A 24,094-nucleotide genomic window follows, 5' to 3' on the forward strand; every position below is an offset into this window, starting at 1 on the left:
TAACAGTTATAAATTATTCTTGTCTTGACAGCTTCGTCAAAGTTTAGATGGCCTCCTGAACCAACTGAAGAATTTCCCTGCGCGCTTAAGACAATATGCCTCTTACGAATATGTTCAGAGACTCCTGAAGGGCTACATGAAGGTAAGCTCGCTTTTGAAAAGCATTTGAATATAACAGGATGGTAATGTCTGACAAGACAGATTTACATGTTCTTTCCATTTTTCTCCCTCAGATAAACATGTTGGTGATCGAACTGAAGTCAGAGGCGCTTAAAGATCGTCACTGGAAGCAGCTAATGAAGAGGCTACATGTCAATTGGGTGGTTTCTGAACTAACTCTGGGGCAGATTTGGGACGTTGACTTGCAGAAGAATGAGCTGATTGTGAAAGATGTGCTACTTGTGGCACAGGGAGAGATGGCTTTGGAAGAGTTCTTGAAGCAGGTAAACACAGTTTTGACATTCTTGAGGTGGTCTGAGGGTTTTCATTATGTGTCTTAATTAAGCAACAATTAAGTTTATTGATTAGTCCACTGACCATATCAACAGTAAAGACAAAATGAAAATGTACACAAATAGCCACTAATCACTATCCTAAGACTCCTGTAATGGTGAACTAACATACATTAGAACTTGATTAAGTGATGCAAATATTTGAACTGGATTGAGATTGTGTAATGGCTGGTCTGTTTTAACCTTTGTGTCTTAATAAGCATTCCTGACTCAGATTCTTAGAAGACAATATACCTGGGCTTATTTTCAAAGCATAGTTCTACTTCTCTTGACTACTGTGCATTGAAATTATTGTAGAAGCAATAAGAGGAACTGTTATAATGGTTTGCAGAAAAGTTTATTAAAAGTATAACTTACTACATGAACACCTTATGTTATTTGCTTGTGTTTTTGCTGAGGTTCCATGGGCCTGATTGGTGTAGTCTCCTAATGTAGCACTTTTTTTTTTAAGATACGAGAAGTTTGGAACACCTATGAGTTGGACTTGGTTAACTACCAGAACAAGTGCCGCTTGATTCGTGGCTGGGATGATCTTTTCAACAAAGTCAAGGAGCACATCAACAGTGTTTCTGCAATGAAACTTTCTCCGTACTACAAGGTAAGAAACAAAGGCATCTTTTGCCTTTTTTTTTTTTTTTGGCCGTTCTTACTGTTTGTCTATTATACTTGAGTATATGGACACAGATATTTCAATTGAATGCCCAACTGAAAGCATGATAAGATAACAGTAATTGAATCTACCTAACTACACAGGCCTCCTCTGCCTCACATGGTGCCCAGAAATACAAGCTGGGACCATGGAGTTGCCATTTTCAGGATATTTGAGTAGGAGTTCTCCAAAGCATTACCTGTCATATTTGCTGTATAACAGCCCAATGACAAGTTTCTTAAAACTATCCTTTTCAGAAAGGATTTTGGTCTTTGAATAGTTCTAAAGCTTTGAATCGTGTTAAACTCCTGGAAGCTGTCTAATCAAATTGTCCTTACCACTTGGCATTTTCCCTCAGTCTACTCAGATATCCTTTTAGTTATAATACTGTATTCCTCCAATTCTAAGACACACTTTTGTCCAATATAAACATTTCTTAAAAGGGAGTGCGCTTTAGAATCACGGGTGTTTCTTAATGTATTTATGTTGGTGGTCATAGTGATGAAGCTAGGGTGTGTCTTACAATCGGTGGCATCTTACAAATGAAGAAGTATGGCATAACATTTAAGTCCCCTTGAGGTCTGTTGTGGGAAATATATGATACAAGTGTTTGAATGCATTCTGATACCCAATTAACAAACATCAAAATGGCAAAGTGAGAAAAGTATGTTCATTATATACATTCAAGCTGTTTATTGATCGGTAGGTGTTTGAAGAGGACGCCCTGAGCTGGGAAGACAAACTGAATCGTATCATGGCACTCTTTGATGTCTGGATAGATGTCCAGAGGCGTTGGGTTTACCTGGAAGGGATTTTCACTGGAAGTGCAGATATCAAGCATCTGCTTCCAGTTGAAACACAGAGATTCCAAAGGTAATGTTCTTACCTCTGAATTATATCTGAATGTGATCGTGAGAATGACTTGTGGTTGAACAGGCCTGTATCAGTAATCTTGTGCAAATGAGAGTGGTCATTACTTGCACTGCACAGGCGAAATTAATTAAATTAATTAAATGAAATTGTATTGGGGCTCTTTGTATGTTTGTTTTAATGTTCTCTCCTTTTGACCTTACAGCATCAGTACTGAGTTTCTGGCCCTCATGAAAAAGGTGTCCAAATCCCCCCTGGTCATGGATGTGTTGAACATTCAAGGTGTACAGAGATCGCTGGAGAGATTAGCAGACTTGCTTGGAAAGATCCAGAAGGCTTTGGGAGAATATCTGGAAAGAGAGAGAGCTTCTTTCCCTCGGTAAAGACCAGTTCAATCCTCAGTGTGTTCTAGTGTGCATTAAGACAAACACTTTAAGCATTTTTGTACATTTTGACTTTATAAATATGTGTAATCATAAATCAACATTTATAATTAATTTCAGTATTGCCCGTAAGGTGTACAATTCAACAAATTCAGCAGCCTGTTTCACTTTCAGACATAGTGTAACTAATAGTGTCAGTTTCTTAATTCTACAGTGGACATATTTTTATAGAAAATTCCTACCCTGTTTCCCCAAAAATAAGACAGTGTCTTATATTAATTTCTGCTCCCAAAGATGTGCTAGGTCTTATTTTCAGGGGATGTCTGATTTTTCCATGAAGAAGAATTCACATTTATTGTTGAACAAAAAAATGAACATTTATTATATACTGTACAGTAGTTGTCATCACGAACCAGAAAAGCAGGCACCCCCTAAATAATCAAAGTGACACACTGGTTGCCTGACTCACACACAGGGCCACAAAGATGAGAGCTGTAATGTATGTGGCTCCAACACACTGTCTGGAGACTGTAACAATCTCCCGCAGCAATTCCTGGACCACTTGTACAGCAGGGATGATATTGCAGCTTCCGGCCACCAGGGGGAGATCAAAAACTTTGCTAGGTCTTACTTTCAGGGGAGGTCTTATATTTAGCAATTCAGCAAAACCTCTACTAGGTCTTATTTTCAGGGGATGTCTTATTTTCGGGGAAACGGGGTACCTGTGTTTGACATTTATCACTGTTTTGTGTACTGTTAGCCCTTGTGTTGTATTAACAGCTTCAAATTTCATTCATAGGTTTTACTTTGTTGGGGATGAAGACTTGCTTGAAATCATTGGCAACAGCAAAAATGTGGCTAAACTGCAGAAACACTTCAAGAAAATGTTTGCTGGAGTGTCCAGCATCATCCTGAACGAGGACAGCTCTATTGTCCTAGGAATATCTTCGCGAGAAGGAGAAGAGGTGTGTGCAGAGGATCTGGATCGTACGTCATATTAAGGAATCTTTTTTATAAGAACACACCAACATAGAAAAATGTGTCCGTCTTTTCACAGGTGCTGTTCAAAACTCCTGTGTCCATCACTGAGCATCCCAAGATCAACGAGTGGCTCACCCTGGTAGAGAAAGAAATGAGAGTCACGCTTGCCAAACTGCTTGCTGAGTCTGTCACTGAGGTTGAGATCTTCGGCAAAGCAACCTCAATTGATCCGGGAACCTACATCTCTTGGATTGACAAATACCAGGTATTGTTTTGCTTTCTTTTTTATATATTCCCTAAATATGCTATGTATTATGGGAAGGAAGGAGAAATGTGTTGAAGATCAATGCTTTTTTCTTCTTCTTCTTTAGGCCCAGCTTGTTGTCCTTTCAGCCCAAATTGCCTGGTCAGAAAATGTGGAGTCTGCTTTGAACGGCATGGGGGGCGGTGGAGATAGCACTCCTCTGCAGTCTGTGCTGACCAATGTCGAGGTCACCCTGAATGTCCTTGCAGACTCTGTCTTGATGGAGCAGCCACCTCTTCGCAGAAGGAAACTGGAACACCTGGTAAGCAGTCATTCTCAGCAACCTTTTCCGTATTAGATTTCCCATTCATAACACAGCCCAACAAAAAAAGCCTTGGTATCTTTATTTTTAGGCCTGTCCCTGGGGTTATTTCGGCCACTGAACCAAAAGATTGTATTGGATAGACTTCATCAGCTCTATAGTTTCTTAGATATATGATCATCATGACTTTCTTCAGATGAAGACTGTATATGGCATATGTCTTGCATCTCAAAACTAGAGCTGGTAGAGGGAAACGTGCCATTTTTGGAATTACCAGGTCAAATATAGCAAAAACAGGTCTAACATTTGAGGCACCAAAACGTGTTTTGGCCAGTGTTATTTAATTGAAAAATGCGATTCTGAATTTGAACATTTTTCAGCTGCCAGTACTAAAACGTTAACTTTTTCTTTTTTTGAAAGATCACCGAGTTGGTGCACCAGAGAGATGTGACCAGATCACTGATCAAAAGCAAAATTGACAACTCCAAATCCTTCGATTGGCTGAGCCAGATGAGGTTCTACTTTGACCCGAAACAGACGGATGTGTTGCAGCAGCTGTCCATTCAGATGGCAAATGCCAAGTTCAACTATGGCTTTGAATATCTTGGTGTCCAAGATAAATTGGTGCAGACTCCTCTCACTGATCGCTGTTACTTGACGATGACTCAAGCTTTGGAAGCTCGACTGGGAGGCTCTCCATTTGGTAGGTTGTCTATACCAGTCGTATCAACAAATGTAAAGATAGATAGATAGGTAGATCGTGGTCAGGGGGGACTTGAGAAATTGCAAGTCGTTTTTGGTGTGAGAGAATTAGCCATGTGCAAGGACGTTGCCCAGAGGATGCCCAGCTGTTTTACCATCCTGTGGGAGGCTTCTCTCATGTCCCCCATGAGAAGCTGACAGATGGGAGCTCACCCCGCTCCCCAGATTCAAACCACCAACCTTTCGGTCAGCAGTCCTGCCAGCACAGTGGTTTAATCCATTACGCTACCGGGTCAGTCGACTAGTGGTATTTGGATGGCAGACTAAGGTTTGTAGTATATAAAACACACAGTTACCTTAACTGAAAGGGCCCTAGGGTTTAGTTTGAGGTATATAATACAACAATATAAAATGAAACAACTGTTGTTATTTCCAGAAAATTGTCAGTGTACCATGTGGAAGAACTATGTACAAAGCCTTAGGATTCCAGCATTAGAAGAAAAATAAATTTTGATGCAATTAACTTCATCCTAAACTTGCCATACATAGTAATATACAATCTCATGTTCACCCCTGAAGGCTGTTATCATTAAGCAGAGTGGTTTTCTGTTACATAATTACGGATGTTTCGTGTGAGTGAAAGGATACTGGTCAGAATCAGTTGTAACACAGTCATATATGTTTCCTTTTCACATCTTTGCTTGCCAACAGGGCCTGCTGGAACTGGTAAAACAGAATCCGTCAAGGCTCTTGGACATCAGCTTGGACGCTTTGTTCTTGTTTTCAACTGTGATGAAACCTTTGATTTCCAGGTAAGTAGTTGTGAGGTATTATTAGAATAGTTGGAAACTGAATTTCAAGTGTTTGTGTGTCCAACTACTGGCATAAGCGTCAGCATTACGTTTTAGTGCAAGACAAAGAATTCCAAATGTCTGTTATTATTTCATCAAAGACTTCACCAATATAGCAATTTGTTCTAAAAACAGTGAAATTTGGCAACATCTTTCAAATGCCTTGTTTATGTAATACTCCAGAGATTCTGGAAACTTCAGTTTTTCTTTTTTCCCTCTTTACTTTCAGGCAATGGGCCGCATCTTTGTGGGTCTCTGCCAAGTGGGAGCCTGGGGTTGCTTTGATGAATTCAACAGGCTCGAGGAGCGAATGCTTTCTGCTGTTTCTCAGCAGGTCCAGTGCATTCAAGAAGCTTTGCGAGAACATTCAAATCCAAATTATGACAAAGGTATGGATTTTTTTTAACGGTGTCTTATGATTCTTGTGTAGCTTCTCATGACAAATGCTTCCTTTACTTGTGGTTTTGAAACAAGAAATACTTTTGATTCGAATTTGCTGTCTCTGTAGTATATCTGCAAATTAGTGTGTTGCTGATTTTGCATTTTAATACTATTGTTTTTTATTGTGAATAATTTTGGGACATCGCATGGAACAGAAGCTTGAGTGATTTGCAGTTCCCTTGTTTAATATTTGGAGGGGTGTAGTCAGGGCAGATTCATACCTCTTCATATATTATTTATTTATTTATTTATTTATATCCAGTTTTTCTCCCACAGGTGGGACTCAAAGCAGTGAACAAATGATAAAAAACAAAAACTACATAATACAAGAGCACAATGTCATCCCCAACATATAAACAATAAACCAACACATCGCATAAACACATTACATAAGATACATAAATAAGAATAAAAATAACAACATTTATCGTTATCAGTAGAAATCCCTGGGCCTCAGGCCACTGAGGTTGTCCTAAAACATTGTACTAAAAGTCTCAAAGCTCCAAATATTTTGCCATATGAGCCTTACCTGACCAAGAAAGACTGCTTTTGTGGGTTGTCGGGGAAGGCCTGCTTCCATAAAAAAAATTAACCTGGAAGCAAAAGGCCAATAATGAGGGGGCCGGAGGGAGTTCCAAAACCACGGGGCCGCCACCGAAAAGGCCCTCTCCCTCATTCCCACCAACTATTCTTGTGACTTCCGGTTCCGGTATGGTGGCTGGCAGCAAAAACGCTATGCTGCTCAGCCAAAAATCTTAATCTGGAGGAATCCTGAGCCTCCCCCTCGCCCACCACCCGCAAATCGAGGGGTGAGAGGGATCCCAAGCCCCGGACCCCCAACAGAGGGGAGGAGAGTCGATAGAGCCACGAAAGCCGGAAAAAAGCGGAGAGGGAGAAGGGAGAAGGAAACACCCGCCGCCATCTTCCACGGCCTACCTTGCGGCCTACTCAGCACCGCGGCCTGGTCTACATCGCCGGCGCCGCCTGGATCCCGGGCCTGGCTGGACAGACCGCCGCTGTCGCCGCCGCTAGCCTCATCTCCATCTCCACCGCTGGCGGGGCGACCGTCATTGGAGCGGCTGGACCGCCGCCGTTACCGGACTGTCGGAGCGCCGTTGCCGCCGGCCGCCGAAAGGTGAGGTCGGGGGCTGCCGCCGAATCATTGCCGCAGCCGGCAGCCGGGAGAGAAGCCGAGTGCTGCTCGGCCAGACCGCCGGACCGCCGCGGGATTGCCGCCGCCGCCGAGTCACCGCCGGCAGCCGAAGGGGGAGGCTGAACGCGGCTGAGCGCGGCACCGCCGCCGCCGAACCATCGACATCGCTGGCGGCTGGGGGGGAGAGGCCCGACGCTGCCTGCCGCCGCCAGACCGTTGCCACCGCCGGCCATTGCCCCGCCGGCAGCCGGAAGGAGGGACCAAGCGCCGCCTGGCCGCCGCAGGGGGGTGAGGCCAGATCGCCGCCGCCGCCGAGTCATCGCCAGCGCCGGCAGCCGGGGGGGGGAGGCTGAACGCGGCTGAACGCGGCCCGGCCGCCGCCGGACCTCCGCCGCCGCCGAACCACCCCACCGCCGGCAGCTGAGGGGAGAGGCCGGGCGCGGCCTGGCCCCGCCGGACCGTCGCCGCCGCCGATCCACCGCCTCTGCTGGCGGCTGGGGAAAGAGGCCTGGCGCTGCTTGCCGCCACCAGACCGCCGCCGCCGCCGGACTACTGCCGCCGCCGGCAGCCGGAAGGAGGGACCAAGCGCTGCCTGGCCGTCACCAGACCACCACCGCGGCAGCTCCACCGCCAGCGCTGGCAACCGGCCGCTGGGAGGAGAGGCCGAGCGCTGCCCGGCTACCGCCAGGCCGCCACCGCTATCGGCCGCCGAAGGGAGCGGCTGAGTGCTGCCCGGCTGTTGCTGGGCCGCCATTGGGCCGCTGCCTCTAGTCCATCACCACCAGCGGCCACCGAAAGAGCGGCCGGCCGCCATTGGGCCGCCATTGGACCGCGGTCGCCAACCCCCGCCGCTGCTGTTGCTGGCCGCTGAGGAGGGGAGAGCTGTAACTGTCTTCCGTGTGTATGAAGAGCTGAAATTGACTTCCTTGTGTAGACCGCTACATATAGATCTTATTCTGGCCTCTCCTGTAGATTTTTGTTTAAAACCTTAAGTTGGCTTGTTACATTTGATATATACTGAGCAAGAGTGTGACTAACCATCTGTGCTGCCCCACCCCCGAGATACCACCTCCGGAAGCCCATCTGCTGGTATACCAACCGTCCAGAGATCCACTGGGGTCATAGCAATATTTAGCCAATTATAACTAGGCCCACCCTATAACGGGGGTAATCGTATATTACCAACCAGTTCATCCCTGGCTGCCATCTGTGGTTTATTGTCGTCAATGTGATAAGAACGAAATAGAGCACTAGGCGCCTGCCATTTGCTGCTAGTTTGCACCAGCACTTACACCCCTTCCCCCGCCCTCTGTGCCGCACTTTAATACTGCTAAATAGAGCACTTTAGATCTAGCACTTTATTATGTGCCTTTATGAATGTGTGTTGCTGCTGATTGATTACGATTATTGAGGGAGTGCGCCTAAAATCCTTGCACTTTAAGAACTATATTTTGCACTTTAAGAACTAGCTCATTGGAGCAACCGGAACATCAACTACCACCTGCACCGCTGCTACCCATGTGGTCCCCCGCCCCTCTCTGTGTTTTGTCTCTGTTGCTCTTGTGTAGCGGAAGGGGCAGAGGAGGAGGTGGGTTGGAACCTGTGAATGAATGGGTGGTGGGGAGGGGGGAGGAGGGAGTGAGGGGATGCTGGCAAGAACCAATAAACTTAACAACAAGCATAGGAGAAAGCACCCCTATGGCTCAGAACTGCGGCATGGAGGGGGGGAGGTGTTCCACTAGCCGAGGGACCCCCATAGAGGTCGTGGTGGGAAGGAGGAGATGCGGGAGAAGAAGACCCCGAATTCGGCCTGATTCGGACCGTTTTTCCAAATTAACTATTCCCAATAGGTCTCCTAAGGTAATTTGGTGTAACCAGGCGAGCGGGCCCTCTGGCTTGAAGGTGGTGTTGTTGAACGCCAGGTCTGTCAACGGGAAAACAACTTGGATTCAGGACTTAATCCTGGAGGAGCGGGCAGATCTGGCGTGCATCACGGAGACCTGGCTGGATGAAGCGGGGGGCGTAAATCTCTCCCAGCTTTGTCCTCCAGGTTTCTCCGTGCAACACCAGCCAAGAGCCGGAGGACGGGGAGGCGGGGTCGCAGTGGTCTATAGAGATACCATCCATCTAACCAGGAGCCCCATCCCGCAGACCACAAATTTTGAATGCGTCCACCTGAGGGTGGGTGACCGGGACAGAATAGGGATTCTGCTAGTGTACCGTCCACCTCGCTGCACTACAGTCTCCCTACCTGAGCTAGCGGGGGTGGTCTCGAGCCTGGCGGTGGAGTCCCAACGGCTTCTTGTGCTGGGGGACTTCAACATCCACGCCGAGGCAACCCTCACAGGTGCGGCTCAGGACTTCATGTCCGCCATGGCAACCATGGGGCTGTCCCAACAAATAACTGGCCCCACCCACTGTGCTGGACACACATTGGACTTGGTTTTCTGCCAGGGATGGGAGCAGGGTGGCGGTGTGGAGGAGCTGTCCATCTCTCCGTTGCCGTGGACCGACCACTTCCTGATTAGATTTAGGCTCACTGCGCCCCCTAACCTCCGCAAGGGTGGAGGACCCATTAAGATGGTCCGCCCCAGGAGGCTAATGGATCCGAACGGATTCCTGACGGCTCTTGGGGAGTTTCCCGCCACCGCGGTAGGCGACAATGTCGAGGCCTTGGTCGCTCTCTGGAATGGGGAGATGACCAGGGCCATTGACATGATCGCTCCGGAACGTCCCCTCTCAAGTAACCGAGCTAAACCAGCCCCTTGGTTCACCGAGGAGCTGGCAGCGATGAAGCGAAGGAAGAGGGTTCTAGAGAGCGTGTGGCGATCGGACCCAAGCGAGTCAAACCGAGCACGGTTTGTGTCCTTGCTGAGGGCATACGCCGCGGCAATAAAAGCCGCAAAGAAAACTTTCTTTGCGGCCACTATTGCGTCTGCAAAGAACCGTCCGGCGGAGTTGTTCCGGGTTGTCAGAGGCCTTTTAACTCCCCCCACCGGTGGGAGCCCTGACAACTCGGCAACGCGCTGTGAAGCATTTGCTCGGTTCTTTGCAGACAAAGTCGCTTTGATCCGTTCCGGGCTGGACGCCACATTAGATGCAGTCTCCGTGGATGTGACACAAGCACCTGCTTGTCAGATTTTGTTGGATTCTTTTCAGTTTGTGAAACCCGAGGATGTGGACAAGGTACTTGGAGGAATGAGACCCACCACGTCCATCCTAGACCCCTGCCCATCCTGGCTTCTGAAGGAGGCCAGAGGGGGATTGGCCGAGTGGGTAATGGTGGTGGTTAACGCCTCCCTTCGGGAAGGCAAGATTCCAGCGAGCCTAAAACAGGCTGTTATAAAGCCGCTGTTGAAGAAACCATCACTTGACCCCACTAAATTGGACAACTTTCGGCCTGTTTCCAATCTTCCCTTCTTGGGCAAAGTCATGGAAAGCGTGGTGGCCTCACAACTCCAGGTATTCTTGAGAGACACGGATTATCTGGATCCGGCACAGTCTGGTTTCAGACCGGGACATGGTACCGAGACGGTCTTGGTCGCCTTAGTGGATGATCTGCGCCGGGAGCTAGACAGGGGGAGTGTGTCCCTGTTGGTGCTCCTGGACCTCTCAGCGGCCTTCGATACCGTCGACCACGGTATTCTTCTGGGGCGCCTTGCAGAGATGGGTCTCGGGGGCACTGCTCTGCAGTGGCTCCGGTCATTTCTGGAGGGTCGTACTCAGATGGTGTTACTGGGGGACTCCTGTTCAACGCCACAGCCGTTGACCTGTGGCGTTCCTCAGGGTTCCATCTTGTCCCCCTTGCTGTTTAACATCTACATGAAGCCGCTGGGTGAGATCATCCGGAGTTTCGGGGTGCGGTGTCACCTGTACGCAGATGACGTCCAACTCTGTCACTCCTTCCCACCTGCTACTAAGGAGGCCGTCGAAGTCCTGAACCGGTGCCTGGCCGCTGTAATGGTCTGGATGAGGGCGAACAAACTGAAATTAAATCCAGACAAGACAGAGGTACTCCTGGTCAGTCGCAAGGCCGAACAGGGTATAGGGTTACAGCCTGTGCTGGACGGGGTCGCACTCCCCTTGAAGGCGCAGGTTCGCAGCTTGGGTGTGACCCTGGACTCATTGCTGAGCCTGGAGCCCCAGGTTTCAGCGGTGACCAGGGGAGCATTTGCACAGCTCAGGCTCGTGCGCCAGCTGCGCCCGTATCTTGGGAAGTCTGACTTGGCCACGGTGGTACACGCTTTGGTCACATCCCGCCTCGACTACTGCAACGCTCTCTACGTGGGGCTGCCCTTGAAGACGGTCCGGAAGCTTCAGCTAGTCCAGCGCGCGGCAGCCATGTTGTTAACGGGAGCTGGGCGCAGAGAGCATACAACGCCCCTGCTGTCCCAGCTCCACTGGCTGCCGATCTGCTACCGGGCCCAATTTAAGGTGCTGGTGTTATCCTACAAAGCCCTAAACGGTTCCGGCCCAAAATACCTTGCAGACCGCATCTCGGCCTATGAGCCCACGAGGGCCTTGAGATCATCCGGGGAGGCCCTTCTCTCGGTCCCGCCTGCCTCACAGGCACGTCTGGCGGGGACGAGGGAGCGGGCCTTCTCGGTGGTGGCCCCCCGGCTGTGGAACGCCCTCCCTGCTGAAGTTAGACAGGCGCCCTCCCTGATGGCCTTTCGTAGGGGCCTGAAAACATGGCTCTTCGAGCAGGCCTTCAACTGAGTGTACTTGAATGACAATGGAATGAACTAGGACTACGAATTTTTGGCTATGACCCCAGGACTTGACGAAGCAGATTTTTAGTTTAAGTATATGTTATGTTGTATTGTCTGGTTAGTATCGTCTCGGCTCACTGTACACTGTCTTCTTTGTTGTTGTTCACCGCCCCGAGTCGCCCTCGGGCTGAGAGGGGCGGTCAATAAATGCAAGAAATAAATAATAAATAAATAATAATAAATGTTGGTATGACTGAGTGAAGGGCTTCTCCCGATGTGTGGGATGATAGGAGGAGATGCAGTCCCTCAAGTAGGCTGGGGAGAAGAAACAAACATTTTAATGTTTATTTTAAAAGTTTTTAAATAGTATTTTTCACAGAACCCCTACAGTGTTTTTGCAGAACTCTAGATATTGGAGAAGAATCAAACATTTTGTGGCAAGAAGCATAAGTCACTGTGCAGGCTAACACTGTTGTGTGTGGTGCTATTTTTGTTTTGTTTTGTTTTGCAAACTATCTGCTAAGATTGTATTGAAGTAACTTTAAAAGTAAAGCATAGGTAAGCAAATTGTGTGTTTTTTCCCCTGTACCACCAACAGATGAGCTAGGAGAGATGGACCACGGTAAGATAAACAAACAGTGGCTCCCTTAGCCTAGTAGTGCCTTCTCTGGCAGTTGTTCTTCATGGTATCCTGTAGCAGCTTTTTACAACCTAGCTGTTTTTTTCAGTGCACTTTCTTTATGAAAGTTGACCAGTTTCAACTGACTCAATAAGATTTCCTTTTTAGCTACCAACACCATTACCTGTGAGCTGCTGAACAAGCAAGTAAAAGTGAGCCCAGACATGGCAATCTTCATCACAATGAACCCAGGCTATGCTGGCCGGTCTAATCTCCCAGACAACTTGAAGAAACTCTTCCGCAGCTTGGCCATGACAAAGCCCGACCGCCAGCTGATCGCCCAGGTCATGCTGTATTCCCAGGGATTCCGAACTGCCGAAGTGCTTGCCAACAAGATCGTCCCATTCTTCAAGTAAGTCACCCTGCTGAGAGACATGTTTAGCAAGATGTCATTAACTAGTCCTATTTTCTGCTGGCACTACTGTAATTTATGAATTTCAAATCAATTACTCAAAGCCTTAAATTGTATCTAGGCCACATCATATGCAGCAGTAGTTTTAACTATTGCTGACTATTACTTACTAGCTCTTTTAGGACAATTCAAAACACTTTTGGGTTTGTTCCATTCAGCAAAGAGGCTATTAAGCTGTGAAATATGGAACTTCAAAGCAGTTACTGTGGAACCCAAACCAAATGAACTTCAACATGATTTTTGTTTCTTAAAAATATGTGTGACAGCCTATGTCTTTGACTCTTTAGGTTATGTGATGAGCAGCTGTCCTCTCAAAGCCATTATGATTTTGGCTTGAGAGCCCTGAAGAGCGTACTGATCAGTGCAGGCAACGTGAAGAGGGAAAGGATTCAGAGGATAAAAAGAGAGAAGGAAGAGCGTGGTGAAGTTGTTGATGAAGGAGAAATTGCTGAGAACTTGCCAGAGCAGGAGGTACGACATAGTTTATATGTGGGTTAATTGATTACATCAGTCTGCAGTAGTAACATAAGCAGACACTTGAGGACTGAAGGTACATAGTACGTTCTTTTGTTAACTTGATCTTTTACTATATTCACTCAATATAGAAAAATGTGACATCACTGCGGAAGCATGTCACAGCTGCTCTACTGGACAGTTGCCTTTTTTCTTGCTCTAATATCCAGATTTGTTTATATTCCCGTATAGATTCTGATCCAAAGTGTCTGCGAAACAATGGTACCCAAACTGGTTGCAGAAGACATACCGCTGCTTTTCAGTCTCTTGTCGGATGTGTTCCCCGGCATTCAGTATCACCGTGGCGAAATGACTGCCTTGAGGGAGGAACTTAAGAAGGTCTGTCAAGAAATGTACCTGACTTACGGTGATGGAGAAGACATTGGCAGCATGTGGGTTGAGAAGGTAGGTCATGTCATCTCTTCCAAAAAGTAGATAACATTGTAATACATAAGATGGTCTGCAGATAGTCTTCTATAAACTTAAAAAGGATTTGCTCTAGCAGTTGTCATTCTGGATTAAGGCATGAGACCATCTGGGTTGTTTCCCCCTTTGTAGGTCCTTCAGCTCTACCAGATTACCCAGATCAACCATGGCTTGATGATGGTTGGACCTTCTGGAAGTGGGAAAAGCATGGCTTGGAGAGTGCTCCTGAAAGCACTGGAGAGGCTGGAGGGCGTGGAAGGCATTGCCCACATAATTGACCCCAAAGCCATTAGTAAAGACCATCTCTATGGCACCCTGGATCCCAACACCAGAGAGTGGACGGATGGGCTGTTCACGCATGTCTTGAGAAAGTGAGTGTGTGGGTGGAAAAGGAAGGTGAACTAAATGGAACATGAAGCATTTGGATTCTCCATGGATGGGGGTTGTTTGAACATTCTCTCAACCAAGGTGACATTGTTCTCTTTCTTAGGATTATCGATAATGTGAGAGGTGAACTGCAGAAAAGGCAGTGGATCATCTTTGATGGAGATGTAGATCCCGAGTGGGTTGAGAATTTGAACTCGGTTCTGGATGACAACAAGCTGCTGACCCTGCCAAACGGAGAACGTCTGAGCCTTCCTCCAAACGTAAGAGTTAATTACTTGTTTTTACATGCAGGTACCAGGAATAAAATCACCAACGTTAGTTTGAATAAGTTGAATTCAACAGAATATGATGTTGCAAGATACAGAAAATTATTGGCACGTTTGAGATAATCTTATTAACTTGTGATTGATGATCTGGAAATTCACACCAAGATAGTGTGTCCACTTGCTGACCACCTTCTTCCTGATCTTGTCTGGTTTATTTAAATTAGGAAGCGTTGTTTTGCCTGACTATCTAGACATGAAATCTTACATGAGGATCGTTCCATGCCAAGTAGTCTAAAAATTTTCAAAAAGTTCCCACCACTATGTTCTCCAATTTTGTCCAAAGTTCTGACAAAGTTCGTGGTTCTAATAAATGAGAAAATGGTGTGCTCAAATGCCAATGTTTTGCTTTTCCTGTAGGTGCGTATCATGTTCGAAGTTCAGGATCTGAAATACGCCACTCTGGCCACAGTGTCAAGGTGTGGCATGGTCTGGTTCAGTGAAGACGTGTTAAGCACTGACATGATTTTCAATAACTTCCTGGCCAGACTGAGGAGCATCCCTCTGGATGAGGGAGAAGATGAAGCGCAGCGCAGGAGAAAGGGCAAGGAAGATGAGGGGGAAGAAGCAGCTTCCCCAATGTTGCAGGTACAATTAAGATTATAGATTGTACATGTGGAATTAATTGAATTGTTTCCCTCCCATTTCCTCCCTACAGTCCTTTCTCTATTAGAACATGAATAAGTTCAATTTGTGTCACAGTATGCTAATGACAGGCTGTAATTGCAATTGAATGCTTTGTCAATAGATTCAGAGAGACGCAGCAACCATCATGCAGCCATACTTCACATCTAATGGTCTGGTGACAAAGGCACTTGAACATGCTTTCAAACTGGAGCACATTATGGATCTCACGCGCTTGCGCTGCCTTGGCTCTCTCTTCTCCATGCTGCACCAGGCGTGCCGCAACGTGGCACAGTACAATGCCAACCATCCAGACTTCCCCATGCAAATTGATCAGCTCGAACGCTACATCCAGGTAATTCACATGTTTCCAGGTTGAAGCACAAACCCAAGAAAATTGACCAGTTGGAAGTTGTTAATCTTGCTAATCGTTTTAATTTGCCCTTTGAACAAGGTATTCATTTTTTTTATTTTACAATTGTGCTGATGAGTTTCTAATCATTCCCAGCGATTCCTGGTGTATGCAATTCTGTGGTCGTTCTCCGGAGACAGCCGTCTGAAAATGAGAGCAGAGCTGGGTGAATATATCAGGAGAATCACGACTGTGCCGTTGCCTACCGCACCAAACATCCCTATAATTGATTATGAGGTAAAAACCATTCACATACATTTACTGTCATTCTGGTAGTACTACTTTTAAGATATCAATGTATTAACTAATTTTATATAATGATTTTTTAACATAATGTAATCAGAATGTAGTAAATACAGGGCTGCCTAGCACCATAGTGCAAGATGTATATACTGTATGCTTAATTACATTCATTTTTGGTTAAGTTGAGTCTAGAGCTGTCATCAGTTTAAAGCAAATTTAATTGTTTACATAAGTTCATGCAATTAATTTGGAACTTAAAACTTTTTAAAACTGCATACAAGAATAGGCCTTAGTTCTTAATTTAGTGCAGATAATTTATTTTAAAAATCTATTAGCTTTCTTTCAAACAGAAAGAAAGATATTGTGCATTTGTGTTGCTTTTAGATGATGCATGCTTACATCCTGGTGTAAGTTCCCTTTACACCTCTCAGAAGAGAATGTCTGCTTAAGGTGGCACATGCCGGCTGCCATTTATAATGTGAATTTGTAGTTAAAATAGTGAGGTTTATATATCTGTGGAATGTCCAGGGTGAGAGAAATTACTTTTTCTCCCACTTGAGGCAAGTGTGAATGTGGCAGTTGGCCACCTTGAGTAGCATTGAATGGCCTTGCAGCTTCAAAGCCTGGCTGCTTTGAAGCTCCAAGGCCATTCAGTGCTAATCAAGATGGCCACACTTACCTCAAGCAGACGAGTTCTTTCTCCCACTCAGGACATTCCAGAGATATATAAACCTGACTTACTTAGTTTCCAACAGACCTCACAACCTCTGAGAATGCCTGCCATAGATGCGGGCGAAACATCAGGAGAGAATGCTTCTGGAACATGGCCATGCATCCCAGAAAACTCACTGCAACCCAGTGATTCCAGCCATGAAAGCCTTTGAAAATACAATATGACATTGGAGGCAAAGTAAGATAGCAGTGACTTATTACTTCTTCCCACAGGTCTCAATTACTGGCGAGTGGATCCCCTGGCAGTCGAAGGTTCCTCAGATTGAAGTCGAGACTCACAAAGTTGCAGCTCCTGATGTTGTGGTGCCAACCTTGGACACCGTCCGGCATGAAGCCCTGCTGTACACCTGGCTGGCAGAACACAAGCCACTCGTTCTCTGCGGTCCACCAGGCTCCGGAAAGACCATGACTCTCTTCAGCGCACTCAGAGCCTTGCCAGACATGGAGGTAAATGCTTTTATTCTTAATTGTGTAAGACCAAGGAAATTAGACTGCAAGAAGTCTTCTAACACCCTAATACAGGCATGAGAAAGCTTCAGCCCTCCAGGTCTTTTGGACTTTGATTCCCACAATTCCTAAAGTAAAACCAGCCCATTTGCCTGGGCCAGAAACAAACCTAGTACTAGTTAGTAGAGAATCTAATGCCTGAATTGGTAGAGAATCTAATAGAGAATCTAATGCCTGAATATGGTAGTAACTAACATAGGATGTAATTGTAGTATAGATGTACATGGGCCAAATATATGTGAATGTAAAACAGTACCAGTTGCACCTTCTTTGGGAACCCTACTTCCAAAGCACATACATGCATATAAAATGTGTGTGTTACTTATGGTTAGATTTTTAAAAAAATGCACAGGTCACTTACTAAAATGTACTAACAAAATAATTCCTAAATCTTGCTTTCCTTTCCTTCTCTGATTGTGTTCTTGCATTTTTTTAAAGGTGGTTGGACTGAATTTCTCCAGTGCTACTACTCCAGAACTCCTTCTGAAAACATTTGATCACTATTGTGAATACAGGCGCACACCCAACGGTGTGGTGTTGGCCCCAGTTCAGCTTGGGAAATGGCTCGTGCTCTTCTGTGATGAAATCAACTTGCCAGATATGGACAAGTATGGCACACAAAGAGTTATATCCTTCATTAGGCAGGTGAGTGCATTTGGAGTCTTAAAAATTCAAATTTTATGTCATTGCTCAACTCCCTTGTAACCAGCTCTCTTACTTTTCCAGATGGTAGAACATGGTGGCTTCTACCGTACCTCAGACCAAACATGGGTGAAACTGGAGCGAATTCAGTTTGTGGGTGCATGTAACCCACCTACAGATCCTGGCAGGAAACCTCTTTCACACCGGTAAAAAGTTAATAACAGTGTCACTAACTGTATGCTTTTACCCAATTTTATATTCTATGTGTGGAGATTCAGGAGTTAACCCAGCAACCTGTATTCAAACTTCTGTGCTTATTGAGGAACTAGAAATGACATTTTAAAATGGCTTCTTATTTTGCCATGGGATTGGAATAGTACAGAAGATGGTATTGTATCCCTGTGGTAATTTTTGAGTATTAATTTAGAACTACAGAATGAGAGAGTTTATGACCACAGGAGAAAGTAGCCATATTTGACCCGAGAAGTTAATATAGGAATCTGTCCATTCTTTATGTTTGTTTGTTTGTTTGTTTACCACTTATATACCGCCCCTCTCAGCCCAGAGGTGACTCGGAGCGGTTCACAATTGGCAACAATTTGATGCCTCAACAATTATAACAAATAAAACAATCATAAAATACTGTTAAAAACAGTACAAAGCCTTTAAAACATTATCGTGAGCATCTCCATGTCAAGTCATTATTCAATTGAGACGCTGAAATTTTATTTTTTCAGTTTGATGTAATGAGATATTCAAATACTATTGGGCTGGGCTTTAGCACAGCTGGTTAATCACCAGCAGCAATAGATCTTACCAATTGAAAGGTTGACAGTTCGAAGCCCAGGTCAGGGTGAGCACCCGACCTTCAGCCCAGCTTACATTCCACCTAAGCAGTTTGAAAACAGCTGTGAATAGAGAAATTAGGCGACGCTTAAACAGGGAGGTGTTTTACGGCACCATAAAAGAAATATCAGAAATACCAGGGCGTTCAAAGGAAGGAGGAGTCTGTGCTCAAGGGCTCTTCATCATAGAGGATGGAGCAACAGCACCCCCTGTGGTCAGAATTGAGCACAACCTCCAGGACGCTGAAGTTGAGAAAAATTCCGACATAATACCTCTATCTGTTCTCTATTTAATGGTATTGAATGTTTGTCGTATATGTGTTCTGTGATCCATGCTGAGTCTCCTTCAGGACAAGAAGGGTAGAATATAAATGCTTGAAATAAATAAATAAATATTGCCATAGTAGTCAATAGCAAAATGTCCCCTAATGGATAATAATAGTAATAATACAACTTTATATTTACTTTAGTGAAATCTCTCCTTTTTAGAGCTATCGCTCCTAAAGATAGTGATAAATTAAATTCTTTTTCTGTCAGCTGCTTTGCAGTGTCCTTTACTTGAACAGATGACACTTCTGGTGTGTGATTGCACTCTTTAAAGCTATGTGCTTAATCTATTAGATGAAATAAAAGGAAAGTTCAACAAGAAATGACCTCTTGCTTGTCCTACCAGATTCCTGCGCCATGTTCCCGTTGTGTATGTGGACTATCCTGGGCCAGCTTCCCTAACTCAGATCTATGGCACTTTTAACCGTGCCATGCTGAGGCTTATTCCATCTCTCCGCACGTATGCAGATCCTCTCACTGCGGCTATGGTTGAATTCTATACCATGTCACAGGTAATTGGGATATTGAAGCTTTTCATTATTTTAATAGAATATGTAGTAAACAATTTCAAAGATTGAAATTCCTACCTGCTCCTTAAGGCATTTTTTTGTCTTCCTTACAGGAAAGATTTACTCAAGACACACAGCCGCACTACATTTATTCGCCCCGTGAAATGACTCGGTGGGTGAGAGGTATCTTTGAAGCTCTGAGACCATTGGAAACATTACCTGTGGAAGGCCTCATTAGAATTTGGGCACACGAAGCTTTACGTCTCTTCCAAGACAGGTAATGTCTTCACATATTTGCTGACCAGCATGTTTCTGAGAATAATAACAACAATTCAAAGTTTTTGTTTTGTTTTTTAAACCCACATTTATTTCATTTACTGAGAACAAATTAGAAGGATCCCAGCAAGCATCTTTGATTAAGCACAAAAAGCTACTTGAGGAAAGAGGCAGAATGTTAAAGTTAAAAAAGCAAGAAGTGACTTAAATTTAAAGAAATCTGATTTGTCTCATAGAAAAGGGTCAGAATGTGTGGCAGTGAAATTGCAAACTGTTGGCTTGAAACCTCATTTTTAAGCAACCAGGAAGATATCTTGAAATGCTAGCATGAGGTTCTTTTGACAGTTCAGCAGCCAGGTGCAAGCAAACTGAAATTTTAGCATATTGGGTATGCATGTCTCTCCAGTATTTTTCTTTGGACATGGGGGTTCTGTGTGTCAAATGTGGTCCAGGTCCCTTGTCAGTGGGGGTCACAGTGCTCTTGATGCAGGGTGAACTACAACTTCCATCATGTGGAGTCAATCCCCAAAACTCCTCCTGTATGTTTAGTTGCTGGTTGGCTCTGCTTGTGCAGAGTTGAAAAGAGTATGGAAGGGTTAAGGGAGAGGAAATGGACAGGATCATGCAAATTCCACACCAGTGAAGAGATTAAGAAACACTGGGATGTCTGTGGTGGAATAAACATGCAAAATCTAGGACGAGATTGTCCCCGAATGAAAGTATTCCATGAGTGGTGGACAGTATGGTGTTTGGGGAGGACATTGGCAGGGGTTGGGCTACATGTCATTGGGGCAAAGGCTTTTGGTGAATCCTCAGCACTGTGGGTTAAAGCTGTTTGTGGAAATGGGAACCTGTCTGTGGAAGTGGGCACCCAGCCACACGCATACATATGTATTTTCATTTTTATTATTTGTATAGATTTACAACAAGTCATAACATTACTCATTTCCTTCAAATCCATATATTGAGTAACAACCTTCCAGTTCATTAAATGACTCCTGCAAGAATTTATAGAGACAGTTACTTAATAAGAAATTAATTACATGTTGAACACACATGTAACACTTTCAGGTTTTTGAAGGGGATCAATGGACATAAACTATAGTGATTTAATGAATTGGTATAGTCAACAAATTTACTAAACGAATGGACACATTTTAAATGTAATGATTTTAATTCTTAATAATTTCAATCAAGCAAATGCTATAATTAATTACAGAAATATTAAGAGGAGCAATGGGCAGTAAATGAGAGGGAAACAGCAGGGAGGATATGCATTTTCTAATCTAAGCATTTTGATAGAGGTGGGACCCTGACAGATTCAGAGATAGAGATGTCTGAGGGAGAAATAGAATTAAGCAAATGAAAGGTTTTATAGAGAGAGAAGTAAGCTTAAAACAAAATGTGTTTTTGCCGTTTTCATTTTAAGCTTTAGATTGTTACAAGTAATATGAACTAATTCTGACGAGACCTTGGCTTTCTTGTTGAAAGATGTATTTTGTTCTGAAAGAGTATTAATGCCGTTGCTTGCCTATCATGTAGTCTCACATTTGTAGCTTACTGATAATGGATATTATTTCTATTTAGACTTGTAGAAGATGAAGAGAGGCGATGGACTGATGAAAACATTGACATGGTAGCTCTGAAACACTTCCCCAATATAGATAAAGAGAAAGCAATGAACAGGCCTATTCTCTACAGCAACTGGCTCTCAAAGGTATAGCCTATACTGTGTGCTTCAATTTGAATATATTTATACATTGCGTTTTGATCATATGTTGATAGTTGTATATTGTTTTTAAATTCTGCTGCTTTTCTTCTTTTGGATATTGTAGCTGAGACAGCTGCAGACATCAAAGTGTTTTTAGGCAATTGCAAATTGATAGTATAGTTCATGTGATACAGTGTTTATGACATGTAAGATATATTGTGCATTTAAGATGCTGCCATGAGCAGAGACCGAGCATTCCCTTTTTTAGTTACATATATGTGCGTGTTTGACTATCTCTCAGGATTACATCCCAGTTGATCAAGAAGAGCTAAGAGACTACGTAAAAGCCAGACTGAAGGTTTTCTATGAAGAAGAACTTGATGTGCCACTTGTCTTGTTCAATGAAGTCTTGGATCATGTCCTGCGAATTGACAGGTACAACGGAAATGGCCTTTCCAAATGTTCTTAGAAGCCTTGACAAATATATGTTTCTAAGACAGTCTTAATTTTTTAAAATAGGAATGAAGCTCAGTACTAAGGATGTCAGATTATACTTCTTGTTGTGTGCCTTCAAATCATTTCCAACTTGTGGTGACCCTAAGGGAGGCTTGGGCAAACTTTGTCTCTCCAAGTGTTTTGGACTCCCAACTCCCACAATTCCTAACAGCCGGTAGCTGTTAGGAATTGTGAGAGTTGGAGTCCAAAACACTTGGAGAGACGAAGTTTGCTCATGCCTGAATAAGATTGCTCTGTCGGTATTCCATTTTTAAACTCAAGCCTCTCTTCTTCAGGATTTTCCGTCAGCCTCAAGGACACTTGCTTCTCATTGGTGTTAGTGGAGCCGGAAAAACCACCCTCTCCCGATTTGTGGCTTGGATGAATGGCTTAAGTGTTTACCAAATTAAGGTTGGTCCTGCTCTAAACAGAATAATTGTAAACAGCAACCCCTTTCTTTCATCATTTGGCAATCTAGACAAAGCATGGAAGTTGATGTGTGACTGATGTTTACAGGTCCACAGGAAGTACACTGGGGAAGATTTTGATGAGGACCTGAGAACAGTTCTGAGGAGATCTGGCTGCAAGAACGAGAAGATAGCATTCATAATGGATGAATCAAACGTACTGGATTCTGGATTCCTGGAGAGAATGAACACTCTATTGGCCAATGGAGAGGTAATGTGATTGAAGGCTAGATGGTTGGGCGAGTGGGCTTATTAACAAAAGACCCTCCTCATAAATGCACAGCAAAGTAACTTAGCAGCAGCAGCAGGGTGACCCAGCACCAGTAGCCCAAAGTGATAAAAAGAACAAAAATCACACAGACCAGTATTATATCTTCCATAGGAGGCTCTTCTTTATAGCAAAATAATATGGTTGCCCTATTTACAAGAACAAGGTTTCCATGACACAAATAAAGTTCAACCTTCACACTGGAGCTTCACACATGAGGCCTTCTCATACCGAGGCTTACCTCACACAGTGACTCCTTTTCTCCCAGAGTGTGGCCTACTACCACTAAGGCCTATTCTTCCACTGAGGCGTTCTCTCACTCTGAGAACTCTCTCAAACTGAGATGTTACTAAGCAACAGGCACACCTGCTTATAAAGAACTGCAGCTTTTGCTGAGTCATTGCATCAATTTAACCCTTTAAGTGCTTGACTCACATTTTTGTAATTAAAAATATCTAGTTAATTTTTAATATTTCTAACATACTCTGCTGATCTTTTTTCAAACAAACAAATGGGTATTGTTATGCAATTGACACAATCTGTCAATGGAAAACGGATTTTGAGGCTATGTGAAACTGCACGCAGGCTGCAGCGCAGTCCTGTATAATATTTCTCTGCATGTTACAAACTTTGCCAGGAGATTTTCCAGATAGAGTACTGAAAAGAATAATTGGCCAATCTACTGCTGCTAAAATACAAACTATAATTTTTAGAGGTGCTGATTTCAGATTGCCACTAGATCCTGATACTTCCATGCCCTTGACTTCTGAATGGGCCACTCTTCTTGATGGTGATATTGGAATTTTTTTTAAAAAAAACTGAAAATGCAGCAAAAATTATCAAAGAATACTCACGATTCCTGCATCAATCAGACCAATCGAATTATATGTCTTCAATTTAGGTTCCAGGCTTGTTTGAAGGAGATGAATATGCCACACTTATGACTCAGTGCAAGGAAGGTGCCCAGAAAGAAGGTCTTATGTTGGATTCACATGAAGAACTTTACAAATGGTTCACCAGCCAAGTCATCCGGAATCTTCACGTGGTTTTCACTATGAACCCATCTTCTGAAGGCCTGAAGGACAGAGCAGCTACATCCCCAGCCCTCTTCAACAGGTACATAACAGTTAAATTTTCTGTTAATGCAATATGCCCAAGTATTTCACAATATAAAGCAGTTAAAAAATAAGTGGAGTCTTCAAAGGTTGCCTTTTCTTATTTCAGGTGTGTCTTGAACTGGTTTGGAGACTGGTCAACTGAGGCACTCTATCAGGTTGGCAAAGAGTTTACCAGCAAAATGGATCTTGAGAAGCCAAACTACATTGTGCCAGACTACATGCCAGTTGTCTATGACAAGCTGCCACAGCCACCATCACACAGGGAAGCCATTGTAAACAGCTGTGTGTTTGTTCATCAGACTCTTCACCAGGTGAGTTCATTCTCTCATTGTGTATCTGTAATCTCTGAAGCACAAAA

At 44.4% G+C, this 24,094-nt stretch overlaps 1 protein-coding gene across 3 annotated transcripts in view; it reads left to right on the forward strand.

Moving 5' to 3' along the window:
• Positions 1 to 24,094, forward strand: part of DYNC1H1 (dynein cytoplasmic 1 heavy chain 1) — a 79,620-nt gene that overhangs the window by 33,351 nt on the left and 22,175 nt on the right. For 2 of the 3 annotated variants that reach the window (XM_067462995.1, XM_067462996.1), the window contains exons 19-49: positions 32 to 142; positions 234 to 443; positions 964 to 1,110; positions 1,868 to 2,034; positions 2,237 to 2,410; positions 3,214 to 3,379; positions 3,472 to 3,660; positions 3,767 to 3,961; positions 4,382 to 4,664; positions 5,375 to 5,475; positions 5,744 to 5,903; positions 12,419 to 12,442; positions 12,608 to 12,851; positions 13,199 to 13,382; positions 13,617 to 13,829; positions 13,983 to 14,221; positions 14,341 to 14,497; positions 14,921 to 15,148; positions 15,309 to 15,539; positions 15,693 to 15,833; positions 16,785 to 17,018; positions 17,517 to 17,723; positions 17,805 to 17,926; positions 19,239 to 19,404; positions 19,515 to 19,678; positions 21,265 to 21,394; positions 21,690 to 21,823; positions 22,180 to 22,294; positions 22,400 to 22,561; positions 23,520 to 23,734; positions 23,843 to 24,047. In XM_067462995.1, coding sequence (XP_067319096.1) covers positions 32 to 142; positions 234 to 443; positions 964 to 1,110; positions 1,868 to 2,034; positions 2,237 to 2,410; positions 3,214 to 3,379; positions 3,472 to 3,660; positions 3,767 to 3,961; positions 4,382 to 4,664; positions 5,375 to 5,475; positions 5,744 to 5,903; positions 12,419 to 12,442; positions 12,608 to 12,851; positions 13,199 to 13,382; positions 13,617 to 13,829; positions 13,983 to 14,221; positions 14,341 to 14,497; positions 14,921 to 15,148; positions 15,309 to 15,539; positions 15,693 to 15,833; positions 16,785 to 17,018; positions 17,517 to 17,723; positions 17,805 to 17,926; positions 19,239 to 19,404; positions 19,515 to 19,678; positions 21,265 to 21,394; positions 21,690 to 21,823; positions 22,180 to 22,294; positions 22,400 to 22,561; positions 23,520 to 23,734; positions 23,843 to 24,047 — 5,418 coding nt within the window. The remainder of the gene's footprint in view (positions 1 to 31; positions 143 to 233; positions 444 to 963; positions 1,111 to 1,867; positions 2,035 to 2,236; positions 2,411 to 3,213; positions 3,380 to 3,471; positions 3,661 to 3,766; positions 3,962 to 4,381; positions 4,665 to 5,374; positions 5,476 to 5,743; positions 5,904 to 12,418; positions 12,443 to 12,607; positions 12,852 to 13,198; positions 13,383 to 13,616; positions 13,830 to 13,982; positions 14,222 to 14,340; positions 14,498 to 14,920; positions 15,149 to 15,308; positions 15,540 to 15,692; positions 15,834 to 16,784; positions 17,019 to 17,516; positions 17,724 to 17,804; positions 17,927 to 19,238; positions 19,405 to 19,514; positions 19,679 to 21,264; positions 21,395 to 21,689; positions 21,824 to 22,179; positions 22,295 to 22,399; positions 22,562 to 23,519; positions 23,735 to 23,842; positions 24,048 to 24,094) is intronic. The other variant, XM_060755193.2, reaches the window with a different exon arrangement.

This window comes from Anolis sagrei, chromosome 1, assembly GCF_037176765.1.
Source record: "Anolis sagrei isolate rAnoSag1 chromosome 1, rAnoSag1.mat, whole genome shotgun sequence".
Classification (NCBI taxonomy): Eukaryota; Metazoa; Chordata; class Lepidosauria; order Squamata; family Dactyloidae; genus Anolis; species Anolis sagrei.